Source organism: Rhinolophus hipposideros, assembly GCF_964194185.1.
Source record: "Rhinolophus hipposideros genome assembly, chromosome: 14".
Taxonomy (NCBI): Eukaryota; Metazoa; Chordata; class Mammalia; order Chiroptera; family Rhinolophidae; genus Rhinolophus; species Rhinolophus hipposideros.
In genome coordinates, this window is record NC_138060.1 from 19,391,498 (window position 1) to 19,413,795 (window position 22,298).

The 22,298-nt window shown below is 45.9% G+C and overlaps 2 protein-coding genes and 1 long non-coding RNA gene across 5 annotated transcripts in view; 1 reads left to right on the forward strand and 2 right to left on the reverse strand.

Annotated features, from left to right (window-relative positions):
* IL17RB (interleukin 17 receptor B) overlaps positions 1-14,511 on the reverse strand; it is a 35,949-nt gene extending 21,438 nt beyond the window's left edge. The window contains exon 1 of one of the 2 annotated variants that reach the window (XM_081073067.1): positions 14,374-14,511. The gene's annotated coding sequence lies outside the window, so the exon portion shown is untranslated. Of the gene's footprint in view, positions 1-2,610; positions 4,013-14,373 lie in introns of those variants that run through there. The other variant, XM_081073066.1, reaches the window with a different exon arrangement.
* CHDH (choline dehydrogenase) overlaps positions 1-22,280 on the forward strand; it is a 30,101-nt gene extending 7,821 nt beyond the window's left edge. Inside the window, exons 3-9 of one of the 2 annotated variants that reach the window (XM_081073060.1) lie at positions 13,138-13,897; positions 14,399-14,550; positions 15,241-15,370; positions 16,351-16,485; positions 17,756-17,898; positions 18,338-18,440; positions 19,119-22,280. In XM_081073060.1, the coding sequence (XP_080929186.1) occupies positions 13,195-13,897; positions 14,399-14,550; positions 15,241-15,370; positions 16,351-16,485; positions 17,756-17,898; positions 18,338-18,440; positions 19,119-19,537 (1,785 nt within the window). In that variant the 5' untranslated portion in view covers positions 13,138-13,194 and the 3' untranslated portion in view covers positions 19,538-22,280. Of the gene's footprint in view, positions 1-13,090; positions 13,898-14,398; positions 14,551-15,240; positions 15,371-16,350; positions 16,486-17,755; positions 17,899-18,337; positions 18,441-19,118 lie in introns of those variants that run through there. The other variant, XM_081073061.1, reaches the window with a different exon arrangement.
* LOC308507723 lies at positions 16,648-19,209 on the reverse strand. Its single transcript, XR_013994906.1, has 3 exons — positions 19,102-19,209; positions 17,896-17,982; positions 16,648-16,787 (listed from the first exon to the last, which is right to left on the reverse strand). It is a non-coding gene; the product is annotated as an uncharacterized lncRNA (long non-coding RNA).
* Positions 22,281-22,298: the final 18 nt, after the last annotated feature.

Sequence of the window (22,298 nt, forward strand, 5' to 3'; positions counted from 1 at the left end):
AGGAAGAGAAACTTGACTTTTGAAGAAAATGCCTTTTTTCTAAAATTTTTTTAAAACCTGAGCTATAACATATGTAAAGTGTACAAATGGTAAATTTTAATCTGTATATATACCCAGGTGACCGACCACCACCAGGTGAGGATCCAGAATGTTCCCTGTACCCCTCATATGTGGTGCCTCTGTCCACCCTGGCACACACGTGAGTTCAGTGTCTGCGCCTCAGGCTGACGAGGTGTGGGACCACGTGCAGGCTCATCAGCCCATCAGCCAGCATTATAGAGCGCCAGCCTTGGGCCAGGCTCAGCAGTTGGGGGCCAGGACACAGAGCCTTCAGCTGGGGGGGATGCGCCTTTGACAGCACATGTCACTTAGTTTGTTAGTAACTGTCACTTAGGTCCCAGTAAGTGGTCCAAAGGGAAGTCCCAAGATGGATGTGGCCAGTGGCCAAGGAAGGTTCCCCAGAGGAAATGACAGCTGAGCAGAGCCTGAGAGAAGGTGAGGAATGACCCAAGGGGAAGGAGGTGGGGACCTGTACCTAGAAGAAGGAGTAGCACGTGCAAAGCCTTGGGGAGAAGGGAAGGCGGTCTGTGTGCCTGGAACTCAGAGGCTCATGGTGGGGCGAGAGGTGATGGGTGGGGCAGGGGGCAGGCTAAGAGGGGCTCTTGGGACAAGAGGGGCCATAGGCGGGGTGGAGCTCATCTTGGGGAGAGTGGGTGGCCTAGATTGGAGGGAGCAGTGAGAGGAGGAGGCAGCTGCCCAGGGTTACTCACTGGACCATCACCACCCATCCAGTCTCATCTCTGACCAAGTCCCTTCCCACCCTGGGCCACTACAGGGCTGGGCGATTCGATTCTTATGCCATTGAGAAGGCTTTGCCAGGCTGTCAGGAAGCAGCCAAACCTTCACCACCTTCTCAGCTTCCGGCCCTGGTGTGGGCCCATGGTGTCTTGCACCCTTTTCACGTGCTGACCATTACTTTGGCTCCCACGATGTGGCTTTCTTGATCAGACCTGTGGTGGGGTGGGTCCTGGCCTCTGACTTAAATGAGTCAGGGGCTCCCCCTCTCAGGTTTATTTCCCTTTCTCTGACACGGGACCGATGGTGATGGCAATGATGATGATGAAGACCCTTCACCCGGTGTCTTTGAGGGATTAAATGTGATAACCCATGTGACGGGCTCAGCACAGTGTAGCTTCTCTGGCTTAATGATCGGACAAAGGCAGCTACAGAGCGTTGTTCATTTTACCCACACAAAGCCCAGCCCAGAAGGTTGAGAACCTCGGCAGAGGTCTCACAGGAAGAGCAGGTCAAAGCCAAGACTAGAAGGCAAGGTCAAAGGCAGGTGATCTGCCCCAAATCCTCCATTTGAGAACAACCCCCAGAGACCTCCAAACAGGCCAGGATGGCTGTGGCCCCCACCACACTTTCTGCAGTTCTCTTTCAGGATTATTGTCAGCACCCTGACCAGTGGGCACAAAGACAGCTATGAAAGCCAGGTACCTCTGGGGATAGCACCGGCCTCAGGGCACCAAGGGTCTCAGTGCTCATGAGTAGCTGGGCTTTGTGTTTGGGTCTCCTAAGAGGGTCCTTTTTGTGGATGGTACCATTTTTTACGGCACCATCCCCTATTGGTGGGCAGTTTGGTTTCTGTCATTATTTGCCATCATAAACAACTCAGGACAGACCTGTTGTGCTTGTTTTTTTCACAGTTGTGTAGAGCTCTCTGTTGGTTAAATTCCTAGAAGTGGGATTGCTGAGACACAGCGCTGCCCCTTTGAAATCCTGCTGTATCCATTGCCTTCTGGAAAGGTTCACATATTCCTCAGCTGTGCCCAAAGCAGAATCACTATGTGTCAGTGGCGTGGCCCCGGCGGAGCTTCTCAAAGGCGGAAGCCCGTCTCTGCCTCCTTTTACATGCAGGCCTAGCTGAGACTGCTCAATTCCTCTCCAGAGTTCTGTCACCTCTTCTTGGGTGACCAGCAAAAGCCAGGACTTCAGTGGCCCAAAGGATCTGACCCTAACCCAGTACACTGTACTGGCCAAAAGCTGCAAAGGAAACACATGCACACACACCGATACATGTGTGTACATACACACACACACACACACACACACACACACGTGCATGCCAAGAAATTGCAAAAAACCTTGTTCAAAGGGTTGTTTCAGAAAGTTTTGTCAGTTCTCTAGCTGGAGACAGACTATATGCCAAGTACAGGTACTCCTGAAATGGTGGGTTAGCGTTTTATTCTGGTCACAATTCTTCTGCAATTTGAGTCAACCAGAATTATCAAACTTGTTGTACAATTGGTCACAAGCTCAGAATTACATGGAAATCTGTCTTGTCATACGAGAAATTTTGACCATGAGCTTTGGTAAATTTTTCTATATAAACTTTCACCTACTGATTTTAGAATTTTAAACGGGAATTATTAGTTTCTACCAAGTACTATGGTGATGAAAGTCACTGGAAATATTCAGTCGGGGGTGGCGGCCCCTACATTTGTTACCCCTCATTTAAGGTCGTCCCTGCACTTGGCCCATCTGCTGTGTCCATCATTGGAACTGAGGACGATAGCCTTTCATTGACCAAAGCTTTAAAAGCCTTACTTCCCAGACAGAAGTGCCACAGGGACCACTTGCCCAGCTCCAAGCTGACAGGCCAGATGGAAGGTGTGGTTGGGTGACGCTGTGCCCCAGGAAGACGTGTCGCATGAGGGTCTTCTCCCCTTGACTGGGAGGCAGGGCAGGTGGAAGTCTCTTCTCTCCCATGCATGGTGATTCATTGAGCCTCTTCCTCACCTTCTCAGGGCCAAGGCTGGTCCCAGGAAATGGGGTGGGTCTGGGGTACAGGCACCCAGAGTCAAAACAAAGCCTTGGGTGCCTCCCCACCCACTTCAGCCCTTACCTATGATAGGACTCCTCTTTCCAAGTCATTCCCCCTCCTCTCCCTTTCACCTTCTCCCTTCCTCTTCCTTCAGCTCCCATGAACACACACTGCTATCCTGTCTTTCTCGGTCCCATACCTCTCACCCCACCCCTCACTTTCCACATTGCTAAAGGAGTTCCACATGCCAAGGAACTCCTTCCCCACCCAGGCAGCCCAGAGAAGTGGAAAGGGCTGTTTCCCTGTGATTACTCCCCACTCTTTCCCTGGTCAGTCAGTCTGTCCACCCACTGAGTCTGGGGCCCTGAGGGGGCACTGTGCTAGGGGTTAAGGGGTGGATGCCCCCAAGGAGTTCCCTTTGGGTGGCAGGCCCCGCCCTCTTTAGCCCCACCCTCCCCTTATTGCCATCGCACAAAGTGAGTGTCTCTAGATCCTACCACTTTCTGACAGTAGGAGCCCAGTGAGCTAGGAGCCTGAGTGACTCATAGGCTCCCTGCGGCCCAAGGCCTGGCTTCTGAGGGCAGGCAGCCCCCTCCGATGGGTCTCAAGAAGAAGGAAATGTTGCTCTGAGGCTGGAGCTTCCCCTGAGCCTGGCACCAAGACTGCTGCAAGGAGAAGAAGAAAGCCCACCGCACCCACCGCCATGGTGTGGGGTGGAGAGCTGGGTCACATGCACCCCCGAGAAAGGGAAGTGAGAGTGGGCAAGTGCTCCTGTCTCCATTACTCAGCAAACCCTGGGCTGAGGATTCTTGGGGCAGGGTGGGGGGACGGCAGAGGCACCTGAGGAAGTTTCTTCTCTCCAGGGGTGGGAGCCAGGCAGAAATGCCCCAACGTAGTCCACCCCTACCCAGCCCCACCTCTGCCCAGGGTCCAGAGAGATTTATGCCTAGTTCAGACCAGACCCAGTCCTTTGAGAACAATTAAGGGTCTCCTCCATGTTGGGGCATACCGGCGAGGGGTATTGGAGGAAGAGCTATGATAAGAGGTGGGGTTTGGGGATGACTGGGGCCAAGGAGAGTAACTGACCTGGCGCCACCCCATGAAGAAGGGGTCTGTCTTTACTTCTCCACAGTAGGCTCGGTGCCTCCTACTGAAGCTGTCCATGTTGCTGCCCAATCCTGTTGACTTTAATTATCACCAATTATTTCAGACCCTTAATAAAACTAGACAACAAGCATGTATGTGTTTGTCACCTAGAGTAAGAATTAAAACATGGCAGGTGCAAGTGAAGATACGTGGGTATACCTCCCTGCTCAGAGGTGACTACTATTTGGGATTTCTTAATACTTTTCTCACTCATAGTATTGAATCACTTAACAATACCCCAAATTGTATTGTATACAATGGGGGTTTTTGCAGTTTTTTTTTATTGTGGTAAAATATAAAAACAGAAAATTTACCATCATATCCACTTTTAAGTGTACAATTCAGTGGCATTCAATACATTCACAGTGTTGTGCAAGCATCACCATTATCAGTTTCCAAACTTTTTTATCACCCCAAGCAGAAGTTCTGTACCCATTAAACAGTAACTCCCCATTCCCTCTCCCGCCAGCCCCTGGTAACCTCTAATCTACTTTCAGTCTCTGAATTTACCTCGTATAGGGGGAATTGTCCTTTCGTGATTGACTTATTTCACTTAGCATAGTGTTTTCAAGGTTCACCCGTGTTGTAGCACATGTTAGAATTTTATTCCTTTTACAGGTTAAATCATATTCCATTGTAGCATCTGTTGATGGACATTTGCATTGTTTCTGCCTTTTGGCTATTGTGCATAATGCTGATAAAAATGTTGGTGTATAAGTATTTGTTTGAATCCCTGCTTTCAGTTCTTTTGGGTATATACCTAGGAGTGGAATCTCTGGATCCCAGGGTAATTCTATGTTTCACTTTTTGAGGAACCACCATACTGTTTACCACAGTGACGGTGCCATTTTACATTCCCATCAACAGTGCACAAGGGTTCCACTTTCTCCACTTCCTTGTCAACACTTGTTATTTTCCTTTTCTTTTTTAATTATAGCCATCTTGTTGGGTGTGAGGCCGTATCTCGTTGTGGTTGTAATTTGTATTAGTGATGTTGAGCTTCTTTTCGTATGCGTATTGACCCATTGTATATCTTTGGAGAAATGTCTATTCCAGTCCTTTGATCATTTTCTGTGTTGGGTTGTTTGCTTTCTGTTATAGTTGAGTAGTAGGAATTCTTTATATAGTCTAGATATTAATCTCTTATCAGATGTATGATTTGTAAATATCTTCTCCCATTCTTTGGGTTGTCATTTCACTCCTTTGAGCAGGTCCTTTGATGCACAAAAGTTTTTATTTTGATAATGTCTAATTTATCTGTTTTTTCTTTCATTGCCTCTGCTTTTGGTATTCATTCAAGAAATTATCGCCAAATCTAATGTCGTGAAGATTTTCCCCTACTTTTTTCATCTAAAGGTTTTGTAATGTTAATTCTTACCTTCAGATCTTTGATCTGTTTTAATTTTTGTATATTGCATAAGGTAAGGGTCCAAGTTTATGCTTTGCACATAGATATCCAGTTTTCCCAGCACCATTTGCTTAAAAGATTATCTTTTCTCTTAAATAGTCTTGGCAATCTTGTCAAAAATATGCAAGGGCTTATTTCTGGGTTCTCTATTTTGTTGATCCATATGTCTGTCCTTATGCCACCACCAAGCTTTGTTGATTACTGTAGCTTTGTAGTAAGTTTTGAAATTAGAAAGTTGAGTTCTCCATCTTTGTTCTTTTCCAAGATTGTTTTGGCTATTTAGGGTCCCTTGAGATTCCATATGAATTTTAGGATGAGTTTCTCTATTTCTGCAAAAAAACAAATAAACAAACAAAAAAACACTGTTAGAATTATGTTAGGGATTACTACATTGAATCTGCAGATTGCTTTGGGTAGTATTGTCATTTTAACAATATTAAGTCTTCCAATCTATGAACGCAGGATGATTTTCCACTTCTTTATGTCTTCTTTAATTTCTTTCAGCAATGTTTTCTAGTTTTCAGTGTCAAGACTTTCAACTGCTGCGTTACATTTATTTCTAAGTATTTTATTCTTTTGATGCTATTATAAATGGAAGTGTTTCCTTAATTTCCTTCTTTTATTGTCCATTGTTAGTGTATAGAAATGCAGCTGATTTTGTATCCTGCAACTTTGCTGCATTTGTTTATTAGCTCTGATCGTTTTTGTGTGTCTATGCAATCTTGAAGGTTTTATAAATATTAGATCATGTCATCTGCAAACAGAGATAATTTTACTTTACATTTTTGAAGCCTTTGTTTCTTTTTCTTGCCTATTGCTCTGGCTAGAACTTCCAGTACTATGTTGAATAGAAGTGGCAAACGTGGGCACACCATTGTCGTATTCCTGATCTTAAGAGGAAAGATTTCAGTCTTTCACCATTGAATATGATGTTAACTCAGGGTTTTTCACATATGGCCTTTATCACGTTGAGGAAGTTTCTTTCTAGTCCTAGTTTACGAGTGTTTTTTTGTTTGTTTTTTTATCATGAAAGGGTGTTGAATTTTGTCAAATGCCTTTTCTGCATCAATTGAGTTTATGTGGTTTTTATATCTTCATTCTGTTAATGTGTAGTATACTGATTGATTTTCATATGTTGAACCATTTTTACTATCCCAGAATAAATCTCACTTGGTCATGGTGTATAGTCTTTTTTAATATGCTGCTGAATTTTGGCATCAATATTCGATCAGAGATACTGGTCTACTTTTCTTGTTAGTGTCTTTGTCTGGCTTTGGTATCTGGGTAATGCTGTCCTCATATAATGAGTTAGGAAATTTTTCCTCCTCTTCAATTTTTTTGGGAAAAATTTGAGAAGGATGTTAATTCCTTAAATGTTTGGGAAAATTCATGGGTGAACCCATCTTGTCCAGGGCATTTCTTTGTTGGGAGGTTTTTGATTACTGATTCTATCTCCTAGTTACTAGTTATAGGTTTAGTTAAATTTTCTGTTTCTTCATGATTCAGTTTTGGTAGGTCGTGTATTTCTGAGAATTTGTCCATTTTATCTAGGTTATCAAATTTGTTGATACAAATTGTTGATAGTACTCTTATAATCCTTTGTATTTTCTGTAATGATGTTTCTACTTTCATTTCTGATTTTACTGGTTTGAGTCTTCTCTCCTTTTTTCCCAGTCTGCCTAAATGTTTGTCAGTTTTTTGTTTGTTTGTTTTTAAAGAACCAATTTTTGGCTTGACTTTCTAAATTGCTTTTCTGTTCTCAATTTCATTTATCTGTGTTCTGATCTTTCTTATTTCCTTCCTTCTGCTTATGGCTTTAGTTTGCTTTTCATTCCTATTTTCTTAAGATGTAAAATTAAGTTATTATTTGAGATATTTTTTAATGTGTTTATTTACAGCTATAACTTTCACTCTTAGCATTGCTTTCACTGCATCTCATACATTTTGGTATATTGTTTTCATTTGCATTTGTGTCAAGGTATTTTCGAATTTTCCTGTGATTTTTTTCTTTGACACATTGGTTGTTTAAGAATGTTTTGTTTAATTTCCACATTTGTGAATTTTTCCAGTTTTTCTTCTGATATTGATTTCTAGTTTCATTCCATTGTGATCAGAAATAATACTTTTTATGAATTCAATCTTTTAAAATTTAATATTTGTTTTGTGGCCTAACATATGGTATGTCCTAGAGAATGTTCCATGTGCACTTGAGAAAAAGAAATGTGTCTTTTGCTGTTGTTGGGTGGAATGTTTTATATATGTCTGTTGGGTATAATTGGTTTATAGTGTTATTCAAGTCCTCTATTTCTTTATTGATCTTCTCTCTGGTTATTCAACACATTATTGAAATCTGAGCATAGAAGTCGCCATTTATTACTGTAGAACTGTCTTGTCTATTTCTTCCTTTAAATTTGTCAATGTTTGCTTCATGTATATTGGGGCTCTGATGTGGGGCACATATATGAATTGCATGTTTTAAGAGTTTACTTATATAAAGATCTAATTCCGGTAATACCATCCTGTAATTTGCTTTTTATATTTAGAATATACGTTTAGAATTCATCTATGTTGATGTGAAGTGCTGTAGATCCTTCATTTTCACCGCTGTATGGGGTTTCCTCGCTTAACTGGATGGACTACAACTTTTTCTGTGTCCTTCCTATCTCCACATACATTTTGAAATCAGCAGGTCACTTTCTACAAAAAATCTGGCTAAGATTTCATTGGCACTGCATCGGATCTATAAATCAATTTGGGGGGATATTGACATCATAACACTGTTAGGTCTTCCTGTTCATGGTATCACTCTACTTAGGTTTTATAGTTCTTCTTGAGTGAGCTTTGATAATCTATCTTTCAAGAAATGTATCCATATATCTTCATTGTCAAACTTATTGGGGTAAAGTTGTCATAATATTTTTATATTGTCCTTTTATTGTTTATATAATATGGAATGATATCCCTTCTGTCATTGCCGATGTTGGTAATTTGTGTTATGTCACTTCTTTTCTTTGGGTAGAGGTTTATTAATTTTATTAATTTTTTTTAAAGAACCACATTTTGGTTTTATTAGATTTTTTCTATTTTTAAATTTACTTTTAATTTTATTGATTTTTTTTTAAGCATTCTCTTCCCATTGCCTCTTTTTAATTAAATTTGTTGGGATGACGTTGGTCAATAAAATTATATAGGTTCCAAGTGTATAATTCTATAGTACATCATCTGTATATTTCTATATAGTGCATTGTGGTTCACCACCTGTCAAATCTCCTTCCATCACTATATATGAGAATTTAACCCTCTTTAATATCTTTTACTTTCTTCCTCCCCCCTTATCCTCTGGTAACCATTAAACTGTTGTCTGTGTCTATGAGTTTTTGTTTGTGTTGTTCATTTGTTTTTCAACAATCATTTGGTTTTCAACTATTTCTGACTTATTTTGCTTAACATGATCATCTCAGGATGTATCCATGTTGTCACAAAGAGCAGTACTTCATCTTACGGCTGAGTACTATTCCATTGTAAATGTATGTACTACATCTCCTTTATCCAGTCATCTATCGAAGGACATTTCAGTTGTTTCCATGTTTTAGCTACCGCCAAAACTTGAAAACATTTATCCGTAAAGATATGTGTATTCCTGTATTCATTGCATCATTATTCACGATGGCCAAGACATGCAATTTTATTGATTTCTGTGGTAATATTCATTTTTTTCTGATTACTATGGGATTTTTTTTTTAATTTTTAAAGGTGAAAGTATATATCAATTATAGATCTGCCTTTTCTACTATAAGCATTTTAATGCTTTATATTTCTCTCAACGCACTGCTTTACCTGCATCCCAACATTTTGGTCTGTTGTGCTTTCATTTTCATTCAGTTTAAAAATTTGTTAATTTCTCTGGTGTTTTATTCTTTGATGCATGGATTATTTAGAGGGGTGTTGTTCAATTTTTTAACATTTAGGAATTTTTCATATATATTTTTATTCATTTCTAAATCAATTTTTGGTGGTCAGAGAACACACTTTGTTTCATTGCAATCCTTTTAAATTTGTTCAGATATTTATGATGGCCCAGGATAAAGTCTATGTGCATTTGCAAAGAATATGTATTCTGCTGTTGTTTTGGTGTTCAATAATAAGTATTAATTAGGTCAAGTTAGTTCATAATTTGTCCAGGTCTTCTATATGCTTACTGATTTTTTGTCTAGATGTTTTATCTGTAATTGAAAGGAGAGTGTTGAAGTTTCCAAGTGCAATTATGTATTTATTCATTTCTCCTTTTAGTTCTATCTGATTTTTGCTTTATGATTTTGGAGCTCTATTAGGCACATGCACATTTAGAACTGTTTTGTCTTATGATAAATTGATCCCTTTATCATTTTGAAATGTCTTCTAAACTTTGTAATATATTTTGTACTGAAGTCTAGAGTTAATATTGTCATTCTCTTATTTATTTAGTGATTATGTGATGGATCTTTTTTCCATTTTCTTATTTATTACCTATGTGAATTTGACTTTTTTATCCCATCTGACAATTTCTGCATTTTAATTGGAGTATTTAGACTATTTACACTTAATGCAGTTATTGATATGGTTGGGTTTAAATCTACCACGTTTTTCTTTGCCTATTTCCTTTTAATCTTTCTACCTCTTTTGATTATATTATTCTATTTTTCTCCACTATTGACTTATTAGCTAACATCCTTTGTTTTATTTTAAATTTTTAGTGGTTGTGCTAGTGTTTACAATAAAAATCTTTAATTTATCACAGCATACATTCAAATACTATTATATCATTTAATGTATGGTATAAAATCCTTATAAAAAGCATACTTCTGTTTCTCCCCATCCCATCCTTTGTGCTGTTGTTTTTATGTACATTTTGATGCTACATATATTATGAATCCTATTTCACTACTTTTGCTTTAGACAATTACATTCTAACGAGATTACAAATAAGGGGAAAATGTATCATATTTACCCCCAAATGTATCATATGGTAGGATGACCAATGCCCCCACCCCATGATATCCAGGTCCTAACCGTAGAGCCAATAAATATGATACCTTGTATGGCAAAAGAGACTTTGCAGATGAGATTAAGAATCTTGAGAGGGATAGATTATCCTGGATTATCCAGGTGGTCCCGGTGACATCAGTGTCCTAATAAGAGGGAAATACTACTACAGAAGTAGATGTGATAAGAGCAATCAAGAAGTTGGAGTGATATAAGGAAAGGGTTACTAGCCAAGTAATGCAGATGGCCCCCAGAATCTAGAAAAGGCAAGGAAATGGATTCTCCTCTAGGTAGGAACCAGCCTTGCCGACATCTTGAGTTTAGCCCTGTGAAACTGATTTCAGATTTCTGGCCTCCAGAACTGTAAGAAGATAAAATTGTGTTGTTTTAAGCCACCAAGTTTATGGTATTTTGTTACAGCAGCCGTAAGAAACTAATAAAGCCACAATTTTACCATTTCCAAGTTCTTCATTTCTTCGTATAGATTGAAATTTCCATCTGATCATCTACTCTTTTTGTGTTAAGAACTTCTTTTAAAATAACTTCTTTTAAGATCCATTTGCAATAAATTCTCTCTTCAGCTTTTGTTTCTCTGAAGATGTCTTTATTTCTCCTTCATAGTTGAGTACAGAGTTCTAAGTTTACTGTTTTTTGTTTTATTCCCCTGACAGTACTTTAAAGTTGTCACTCCATTATCTTCGGGACTGCATGTTTTCTGATAAAAAGTTTGCTGTCACTCTTCTGCTTAATCCTCTATACATAATGTTTCATTTTTTGGCTGGCTGCCTTGATTTCTCATGGGAGTTAAGCAATTTGAGTACAGTGTACCTAGATGTGTTTTTCTTTGTATTAATCCTGCTTGGGATTCTCTGAGCTTCTTGAATCTGCAATGTTTTGTCTTACATTGATTTCAGAAAAGTCTCGGCAATTATCTCTTCAAATATCTTTTCTCTCTTGTTTGCTCTCTGTCCTTTTCTTCCCCTTTTCTCCTCCCTCTGGCTCTCCTTCCTCCCCATCTCCCTTTTTCCCTTTATCTCTCTCTTCCTCTGGGACTTCAATTATGAATACTTTAGTCTGGTAACATCCCTTAGCTCTCAGTTGTTCTGTTCTCTTTCTCTCTCTCTTTCACTCGTCTCTTCATATTTTCATGTTCATAATTTCTATTTACCCAATTTCTAATTTCACTTATTCTTTTCTCTGCTGTGTTCAGTCAAATTACTTTTTTTTTTTTTTTTTTTTTTTTTTTTTTTTTTTTTTTTTTTTAGCATTTGTCCCCCCTTTTTAAAATAGTTTTCAACTTTTTGCTGGAATAGCCTGTCCAACATATAGTCCACCTTTTCAATTAAATCTTTTAAGATGTTTGACTTGGTTAAAGTCTTTGATAGTTGTGACATCTGGATGGGCCATCCCGAGGTCTGGTTCTGACACATTATCTCTTGATAATGTGTCATTTCTTTTTCTTGCATTTTTGAGTCTCAATTTTTTATTGAAGGCTAGAGCTTGTGTGTAACAGGATAGTAGAAACTGAGGTAGATAGTATTTATGCCTGGAAGAGGGCATGCCTTTTATTCTATTAGGTTATTAGTGTGGAGTGTTGAGTCAACCTAGTGATGAGCTGAGCAGTGGACTGCTGGCTCCTTGGGCTAGTATGGGGCCTGAAGTGCTAGAAGGTTCTTATAAGTGTTCCTCCTTCAGACTTAGCTTTCAGAAGACCCTGCTGCCTCCTTCTCTCGTGCCTGCATGAATGGGGTTTGGGGATTGTGGGGGGCAAGAATCTCTCTCTGCACTCTTACCTCAGCCTGCCTTCAGTATAGGCTGCCAGTGTTACTTGGTCCAGGCTCACGGAGTGGGTGGGGGGATTTATCAGGGTTTTCTTGAGGTTCCTCAGTTTTCTTGTTGCAGCCTTAGTGTTGGGCAGGCCTTGTGTACCTTAGCCTCATTGGTGGGGGTTTCTCAGATGTTCTTGGTCAGTGGAAGTCTTGATGGGATATTTTTTTCCACCTCTGTGCACTGAGCATGTTGGGATTGATTTGAACATTGTTGGGAAAGGACTCTCCAAAGCGACTGGCATTTCTTTGGTAAAACTTCAGCCCTCTGCAGAGTGATCTTTGAAGACTGAACAGCCCTCTGGTGCACACCAGGACCCTCAGTCAAAGGCTTTGAGCTTTGCAGTCTCTAGCTTCTCACCCTGACCTTCCATCAGCTGTTTATTTAAGTCTTGTCTGTCTCCCTGGCCCCATGCCATCAGTTTTGAGCGCAGATATCTTGTTCTCTGTGCATGCTACAGATAAATGGTGCCAGCATGTGGTATGGGCTCAGCAACTGTCTTGAATGGATGACTTAAATGGATGAGAAATGAGTGCAAGCTTGGGAAGCCCTTACCTCCCTATGTCCAGCAGATAGATTCCTGCCCAGCCTCCAACGTCATGCATAGATGTCACAGAGAAGCCTTTCTGGTGATTCCCCAAGTTTGGGGCAGGGCCTCAAACTGTGCCCACAATCCTGTGTTTGTCAGTCATAACACAGATCTTGTAGATTGTAACTGTTTGTGCCTCTGCGCCCTCTTTCTAGGTCCCCAGGGCAGGACCATGCCAGCCAGGCCTGCCCCACACAGCCCTAGGCCAACAACTGGGTGAGCCTGCAGGGGTCCTTTGCTGCACCAGCCTGCTGCTCCAGCTTTGGGATGACTCTGCATACTGAGTTAAAAACTTTAAGTTCTCTTTCCCTGTTTTAGGAGAAGTAAATCATCACATATCCTCTCCTTGAATGTGAGACGACTTGGGCCGGAAGTATGTGGTGTATCCTGCGAGGCTGGCGTCGAGGGCACGTGAGCCCATGGGGAGTCCTGGGGCAGGAGTGGCCCCCCGGCATCCGTGCTCTGGCCAGTGCGGCCTCCAGGAGTGGGGACGAGTACACTCATGTGGTGGTGGGTGCGGGCTCCGCGGGCTGTGTGCTGGCCAGAAGGCTCACGGAGGACACTGACACACGTGTGCTGCTGCTGGAGGCCGGGCCTAAGGACACGTATGCAGGGAGCAAGAGGCTGCTGTGGAAGATCCACATGCCCGCGGCCCTCGTAGCCAACCTGTGCGACGACAGGTACAACTGGTACTACCACACGGAGCCGCAGACAGGCCTGGACGGCCGTGTGCTGTACTGGCCGCGTGGCCGCGTGTGGGGAGGCTCCTCGTCCCTCAATGCCATGGTCTACATACGCGGGCATGCTGAGGACTACAACCGCTGGCACCGAGAAGGCGCCACAGGCTGGGATTACGAGCACTGCCTGCCCTACTTCCGCAAGGCGCAGCACCATGAGCTGGGCGCCAGCAGGTACCGAGGCGGCGAAGGCCCGCTGCGTGTGTCGCGGGGCAAGACCAACCACCCGCTGCACCAGGCATTCCTGGAGGCAGCACAGCAGGCCGGCTATCCCCTCACCGAGGACATGAACGGCTACCAGCAAGAAGGCTTCGGCCTGATGGACATGACCATCCACGAAGGTAGCGTAAGGTCCCCAGCCCCTATCCCTGGTTCTTCCTTTAAGAGAAACAATACCAACTCTGTCACAGCCCATCCCTCCTGCTCCCATCATGGTCAGTAAGTGGACAAAGTGAGGTTGGTATGAGGTGGAGGGGATGTGCCATTGCAGCCCCTGCTGGCCACAGAATACAAACCCCCGCCAATGAGAAACAACTTGAAGATGATGACACCTTGGGCATTCTCTGGGCCTCTGGCTGTGGGTGTGGATAATGGGGAGTCAGTTCTCTGGCCAAACAGCCCAAAGGCTCTAGAGACTTACAGAAGGGGAATCTGAGGCACAGAACAGCCAGGGGACCCCAGGTAGAGTAGATTTCACTTGGGCAGGGTCTTTTGGTCTCGGCCTTCCTTTGAAGGCAGAGCTTGCTTGGTCAGGGGAAGGACAGATGCCCTCTTTCTCCACCTGTGGAGGTGCCAGGGGAAAGGGCAGGGGCTGTACCTGATCTCCTTGCTCTGTCCTGCAGGCAAGCGATGGAGCACGGCTTGTGCATACCTGCACCCAGCACTGAACCGCTCCAACCTCACGGCCGAGGCCCGGACATTCGTGAGCAGGGTGCTGTTTGAAGGCACCCGTGCCGTGGGCGTGGAGTACATCAAGAATGGCCAGAGCCACAGGGTGAGCCAGTTACCAGCCAGCCTGGGCAGCTCAGATGGCAGGAAGGGAGTGGGCAGTAGTCACACTTGTCTCCACCAGAACCGTGATGAGGAGCACCCGGTGGCAATGGCATGAAAGATTATCCCCAGGGCCTTGCAGGGGGTGAGGAAGTCCCCAGTCCAGCCACTTCCAAAGAACCCGTGCTGCCCTGGCATGAGTGACCCGTGAGTCTCTGCCTGCCCCTCCACCTCAGAGCTGTCCCCAGTACCTTCCATATCTTTTCATAAATTGATGGGTTTTAGGAGAGCCTTGAAAAACCGCAACTGTGATCATACTCCATATTTCCACACTGTGCTGTTTTCCCCTTAGCGGTGTGGCAGGATGGTTCTGCATCCCACATGGACATCTAGCTCACTGCTTGCTTGACTGAAAGCGCTCATTTGGGTGCCTGCTTGAATTCATCTCATTTAAGCTCTGCAAACCTTTTGGAAGACCCCCATTACTGTCTTCTGGCCGTTGCAGAACATATCGGAGTATGAGCCATGCTTTGTTTACGGTTGTAGCTGCACGTGTGAGATGCTGTCCCATGGCGGCATCCTAAGCATTCTTTTCCTCGCCCTTGGGCGTGGCATGGCTAAGGCCATGTTCCCAGCGTTCCGTCGGCCTTTGGGGGAGGGAAGTGTGACGTGCATGGCCCTCTGCCTCTTCCAGGCTTATGCCAGCAAGGAGGTGATTCTGAGTGGAGGTGCCATCAACTCTCCGCAGCTGCTCATGCTCTCAGGGGTCGGCAATGCAGATGACCTCAAAAAGTTAGGCATCCCGGTGGTGTGCCACCTCCCAGGTGAGCTCCCTTCTCCACTGCTCCCAGAGGCTGTCTCTGCGAAATAAAGTGGTTTATTGTATTCTATTAGCATGAAGCGGGGAGGGGGCAGGACTCAGTATTCCTCAGAACTGGCACATTCGTCCCATGAGCCTGAAGGACCCCCATGCCCCTCAGGACACTCCTACCCACCAGGGACCCCGAGACTTCGTGTTTTCCTCCCTTCCCTGACCATCGCATCCCACGCAGACGTGAGGCCCCTCTAGCAGGGAACATCTGTCCAGGAAGCGTGCTGGGCCAGGCTCAGGCAGGTCATGAGGGCAGCTCTGTGGTGAGAGGGGTTCAGGCTTTTGTGTTTTCCATCCTCAGGACTCACCAGTTGCTCTGATGTTAAAGATTCCAACTCAGTGCTCCTGAGCATGCTTTTCATGTTAAGACAGTTCTCCAGGCCTGAAATTTATTTTATAAACTGTATTTGATGCCCATCCTTCTTGGCCTCTTATAACCCAAGCTCCCATGAGCCTGGGACATTTCGCGTTGAGGCTCCATCATGAGAAGTCTGTGAAAGTTCTGGTCCATGGCAGGGACCTACCCAGCATGCCGTTGAGCTTAGATGAGCTCAAACAGGTCTGCACAACATGACAGGGTCTCCTTCCCCAGGCTAGAGGTGAGGGTGCAGCTGTAACGTCCATGCGGCGGTCAGCTTACTGAGCGGTGCCTGCTACAGGCATGGGCCCTGCCCTCCTGGAGGGTACTGCTCAGCAGGAAAGCACCTGGACGGTTACAGGTACTGCAGTGAGTGACAAGCGCAGCATCTGAGAGGGCCAGACTTGGCAGCGAGTGCAAGAATGGTGGCATTGGAAGTTGAGCTGGGGAATGAGCAGGAGCTAGCCTGGCAGATAAGTGGATAGAAGAGAAGTTTTCAAAACCAAGGCATTGTTGGGAGGCCAGCTAAGCCCCTCTTGATAGTCATTTTTCCTAACCACTCCCTCCCATTTCAGGAGTTGGCCAGAACCTGCAAGACCACCTAGAGATATACATTCAACAGGCGTGCACCCGCCCCATCACCCTCCATTCAGCACAGAAGCCCTTGAGGAAGGTCCTGATTGGTCTGGAGTGGCTCTGGAAGTTCACAGGTGGGTATCATCATCCATGACCTTGTTAAGAATGGTCTGTGGGCAGCACAGCTTTCTTCCTGAGCTGCCAAGCAGTGGCTCTGGTCCAAGATTGTTGGTTTGAAGTTGAGCTATGCCATTTACTTCAGCTCTTTGAGACTCAGGTTTCCCATCTGCAAAATGGGGATACACAGTTTCTGTCTGATGGGCTATGTGAGGACCAGATGCGATAGCACAAGGTGAGACTCAAGGGCTAGGTGCTGTTCTTCCTTGAACACGGATGGGGATGGCCTTGTGCTGGACATCATCAGGGGTCCGAGGAACTAGGAGAAAAGGCACAGAAAGTTACTTGATGCTGGACTACAGAATTAGCATCCATTTCCTAGCATTTTCCATTTGTGCTTTAGCTGAGTCTCAGAGTACGGAGTCTGGCAAGGAAATGCTGCTTTGAAATCCTACTCATTCACTCAGAATGTATTTCTTGCACACCTATGACATATGCTGTGTGCTAGAGGGTGAGAAGTGCCAGGAAGGCAGCTATCCTTGGGCCATTTACACTTTAATGGGAATAACGGAAAGAACCAAGTAAATATGCTAAATTTTAAGCAGACTGAAAGAAAGATCAGGATATTAATTAGAGAATGGGGGCAGGGAATCTGAAAGGTAGGAAGAATATGAGCAAAGGCCCTAGGACTAGGAAACTAGGTGGGCCAGGGACACTGGAGCACATTTAGGAGGATGCAGTGGTAGAGAGAGAGCTGGCTGTGTGTGAAGGGTGAGCTGCAGGAGGCACTGAGGTAGGCCAGGGCTCCAGCAAGGAGGCCACTGGAGCAACCAGTTAAAGGTGATCTGATTTGGGCTTGGACCGAGTCAGGAGTGTGAGTGGCATTGCCAAGGAGATGGCTTCAAGTAGATTTTGAAACTGAAGTCGATGAGCTTTTTTCTGATGGGCTGTCTGGTAGGTGATGAGGAAGAGGGAAGAGCCAGGGACAGCTCTTGTTTCTGCCCTTAGCCTTGCATGAAAGGACCGTTCACAGATGGAGGCCCACCGGGAGTCCAGGCTGGGCCAGGTTACGGATGCCCACTGGATATCAGGCCTCACAGTTGAGGCGGGGGACAGGCAAAGCTGCAGACCCTCAGCATGCAGCTGACACTGAAAGCTGTGGTGCTAGGTGAGCCCACCTGGAAGAAAGAGGACACACAGGAAGCCTGGGGGGCAGGAAGAGCTGCCCAGGAGACTGGAGGTTGGCCCTCCTGCCACACCCTGACTTACTGCTCTTCGGATTCTCAGGGGATGGAGCCACAGCCCATCTGGAAACAGGTGGCTTCATCCGGAGCCAGCCTGGGGTCCCCCACCCAGACATCCAGTTCCACTTCCTACCCTCCCAAGTGATTGACCACGGCCGGGTCCCCACCCAGCAGGAGGCTTACCAGGTGAGCACTTCCCCACTGCAGCAGGGCTTTCAGGGTGTGAGGCGTGGGGGGCGGAAGCCTGTGCCCGCCGGCTGCTCAGTGTACCTGAGTGGGGAGAGGCAGTCTGTGTGGTGCATGGAAAGGCGAGACCGGCACCCACATCAGGGCACATACTCCAGGTCCTGAGTACTAGAAATGGACCAGTGAGGCTGAGTCTGCCCGGGGATTGCCATGCCTTGGAAGTTTTGGACAATTAGGTAAAGCCAGGAATGATTCATTGAGGTGGTTTTTGATCACTCGTGGAAGGGACGGGGGGCACGTAAGTTTCAGGCAAATGCTAAAATGTACTTGCTCTTCATTGCCTTTGGATGTAGAGTCCCACCCACAGGAAACCCGGGACCTCTCTAAGCTACTGCGTGTGGGGTTGATGGAGGTCACTGCTTCCTCTGGGTTCTTCCAGGTGCATGTGGGGACCATGCGGGGCACGAGTGTGGGCTGGCTCAAACTGAGGAGTGCCAACCCCCGGGACCACCCTGTGATCCAACCGAACTACTTGTCCACAGGTGATTCGCCAGCTGCCTTTGTCTCCCCCAGGCCAGGGCTTGCTGGGTCATTGAGTGAATGCCTTTATGGGGTTCGTATTTGTCCCTGACTCCTACCCCTGGCCCATGTTTTCTAAGACACAAGCCACCCTCTGCCGTCCCTCCACCCCGTCTAGGCTGTACCTTCATACACACTGCTATGTAGTGCCCTGGGATGTCATTCTACAAGTAGGAGAGATGTGCAGCCTTCAGAACAACTGCAAGGAGGTACAGAGAGAACTGGCTGTGTACACACAGCTCACAGACACGTTTTCCTGCGGTTACTTGAGCGTTCTCTAAAAGGGAATTACATTCCTGGGCCAGCCTCTTTGCGTGCAGCTAAAAGGAGCACTCCCCATCAGGTGTCACCCTGATGACTCACAGGGCGCTCACAGCCACGCTGGCAGAGCATGTATTCTCATCCCCATTTTACAGATAAGAAAATTCAGATCCCCAGTTTAACCCTGGGGCAAGCTGTGTCCATCTAGGATGCTGTCTGTTTGGGCTTATTGAGACTCTGCTTGGTGGCCATGTCACTGTCTAAGCAACCTGGTGGCTCAGACCTCCATGTCCTGAACTTATTGAGGCTCTCCATGCCTAGAATCTTCCAGCAAGGCCAGCACGGTAAGAGGAGGAGTCTCACCTGTTTCTTCTCAACAGAAACCGATATTGATGACTTCCGTCGGTGTGTGAAGCTGACCAGAGAAATTTTTGCACAGGAAGCCCTGGCACCATTCCGGGGGAAGGAGCTCCAGCCAGGAAGCCATGTCCAGTCAGACAGAGAGATAGAGGCCTTTGTGCGGGCGAAAGCGGACAGTGCCTACCACCCCTCGTGCACCTGTAAGATGGGCCAGCCCTCCGATCCCACTGCCGTGGTGGATCCACAGACCAGGGTGATTGGGGTGGAAAACCTCAGGGTGGTCGACGCCTCCATCATGCCCAGTGTGGTCAGCGGCAATCTGAATGCCCCCACGATCATGATCGCAGAGAAAGCAGCCGACATCATTAAGGGGCAGCCCCCACTCTGGGACCAGGATGTCCCTGTGTACAAGCCCAGGACCCTGGCCACCCAGCGTTGAGGAATCACTGCCTGAGGAGCCCCTGAACGAGCCAAGAGGGCCAGCACAGCCCTCTTCTGAAACTGTCTAGACTATTAGGATTCAATGGCAAAGAAGTGGGCCATTTACGAAATGAGACCAGTACTGGTCAGTGAAGCAGGCTCCCTGTTCCCAGCATTTTCCTGTGGGCCCACTGGGGAAGGTCAAATTTCCGGCCGGGCCCCTCCTCCCTGCCTCCTGCAGATGGGTAACTATTGTCCTTGTCTTGTATTCCATGGTGCTCTCCAACCCAGGGTCCCGCTGCCTCCCTCCGTCCTGGCTGGACTTGAGGAAAGTGGTTCTCCCCCAGGCCTCCCTCTGAAGACACGGCCCTCAAAGAGGGTGCTGGGCAGAGACTGGGTGTCGACCAGACCTCCACTGCCTTGTCCGAGGGGGCACCCTCCACCACAAGCTGTAACTGAGGCCAGGAGTCACTCGATAGTTAGGAAGCAAGGGAGCTCACCCGGGGTGCATGCATAAGCCTCCAGCATCCCTGGTCAGCCGGGAGAACTGCCTGCTGGAGGAAACGCAGCCTTCCCCTTTTTCTTTTTCTTCTGCTTCCCAATTTCACTCTTGGAGTGAGGCAGGAACCAGTGCTCAGTTGGGTCACTGAGGGTCTTGCAGCCCACCTGTCTAATGCTCTAGTTCTTACTAAACACAGCCCGACAAGAGGATGTGTGGACCTTGTTCAGGGAGAGAAGAGTCTGGAGAGACTCTTCACTACCAGAGGTTTCACAATTAAGCATTTTAAAAGGTTTTCCTATTACTGGGAAACCTAGAACCCAGAGCAAACCCCACATACCATACCACTGCTCCATGTCAAAGCAGCTAGCCCGAGAGGATGCTTTCCCCTCAGCCTGGGGAAATGACTCAGCACTGGACAAAGCCAGCTAATTCTTATTCTCCAGATGTCCATGGGAACAGACCAGAATGGAGCCGAGACTGACGGAAAACGTAGTCAAGTAAAACTATGCTCCCTGATCCTGTAAAAATGCAATTGAGAGAAAAATAAATTGTCAAAGATTTGAGTTTGGGGGAAAAAAGACACCAGTAGCATTTAAAACAGTTCTTTGATCTTTAAACTTCTTACAATTCAAAAATGTAATCCAGTAATTTATTTTTTAACTGAGATGCCTTATTCAGACGGTTCTTACAAGGTAATGAAAACTAAATGCATTCTGGATTGATTTTTCTGAAGCTATTCAAAGCCACCATCGGTGGCATGGCAGGAAAGAATTGCTATATGGAAACCTGCCATGCTGGGCCCAGAATACAGAAGGGAGAGAAATGGGGCATTCCAGGCTCCTCCCAGGACCAGACTGGACTGAGGGGGCATGGAGTCCTGGTAGCCACAACTTATGTTTCTGAGAAAGACCTTCCAGAAAGGTGGAAAGAAGAAAACCATCATACCTCTTCTTTAAAAATTTTAAGCAGCTCCTGTTTAAATCTTACCTGTATCCTGCTTTACTTTGTTCCAAGGGAGGCTCGAGGAAGAAAATTCTAAATCTGCCCAAAGATTTCTTTCTCCTATGGTAGAGAGGTTTGCCACCTGCCCCACAGCCTTGGTCCATAGCCGTCATCCTGTGGGTCTTGGAGCCACCTGCAGGGGCGAAGGAACAGCACAGGAGTGCAGGTACCAGCCACCGCTCTGAGGGCCAACGAGTGACAACTTAGGTGTGGAGGGGGATCTCAGGCGACTGTGACTGTACCGACCTTCTTGGTATGGATATGGCAGGTGACACAGCCATTTAGTTCTGCCATCTCTGCATTCTGTGGTGTCGTCGGCCTCCGAGACCATGGCTGATTTGCTACTGTGGCTGTACTGTAAGTTAAGGAAAATAACGTGTCCCTGGACAGCTTCATTATATCCGGGTGCCTCTCTCACTCTCGCTTATGCATTTTTGTTTCTGTCATCACATGCAGAAATACATTTCAAAGGGGAAGACCATGAGGGTCCTATACCCAGGACTCACAGAAGTCCAAGTGGAAAACTGCTGTTGGGGTTCAGACACCGGCCAGAATACTCTGCCTTGAGGCGGTTCCTCACTCGAGCCTGCCCGCTGGAGTGTTGTCACTGTCTGGGCAGAGTGTAGCAGTGGCCCATGTCCTAACAGTGGGACTGTGTGAACATTCCACTGCCATCAGGGAGCCCTCCACTTCAGAAAGAGCTGGTGGCTGGGGAAGCCAGAGAAGGGAGCAAGTGCCGACTGGAGCTGGGGAAGAGGAGCCACATAAGGCTGCCCGCCCAGAGACCAGGCTAGCACTCAGCCTCTCAAGGAGTCGGGCAAACTTTGTCAGTTACACCCCTGAGCAAAAAGCCTGCATAAAAACAGGAAAGAATGCACTTTTCAAAACATAGTTTCAGAGCGGAACACAAAACTGTGACTGCCTAGCGATTAGGCTCTGAGGAGCGCTGACCCCTTTGCAGAAACCTGTGTCGAGGCTGCTACATCAGCAGAAAGTTCTCCCTGACAGAAAAAGGGACAGAACATGCAGGTATAGGAGCAGCCTACCTGCAGCGTGACCAGGAAATGGCAGGTCCTGGAAGTGGGAACTCTGGTGCCTTAACTCTACCCTTTCTGCTTCCAGGGCAAGCAGCAGCATTTCCATAAATTCAAATAGATAATTTTATCCGGCCAAACCACATTGACCTCCACCCAAAGGTCATTTCATAGTTCTACTGATCAATGTAACAGCAGATCGAATACCTAGATCCTTTTTTCTTAAAAATCAGAAAAAAAAA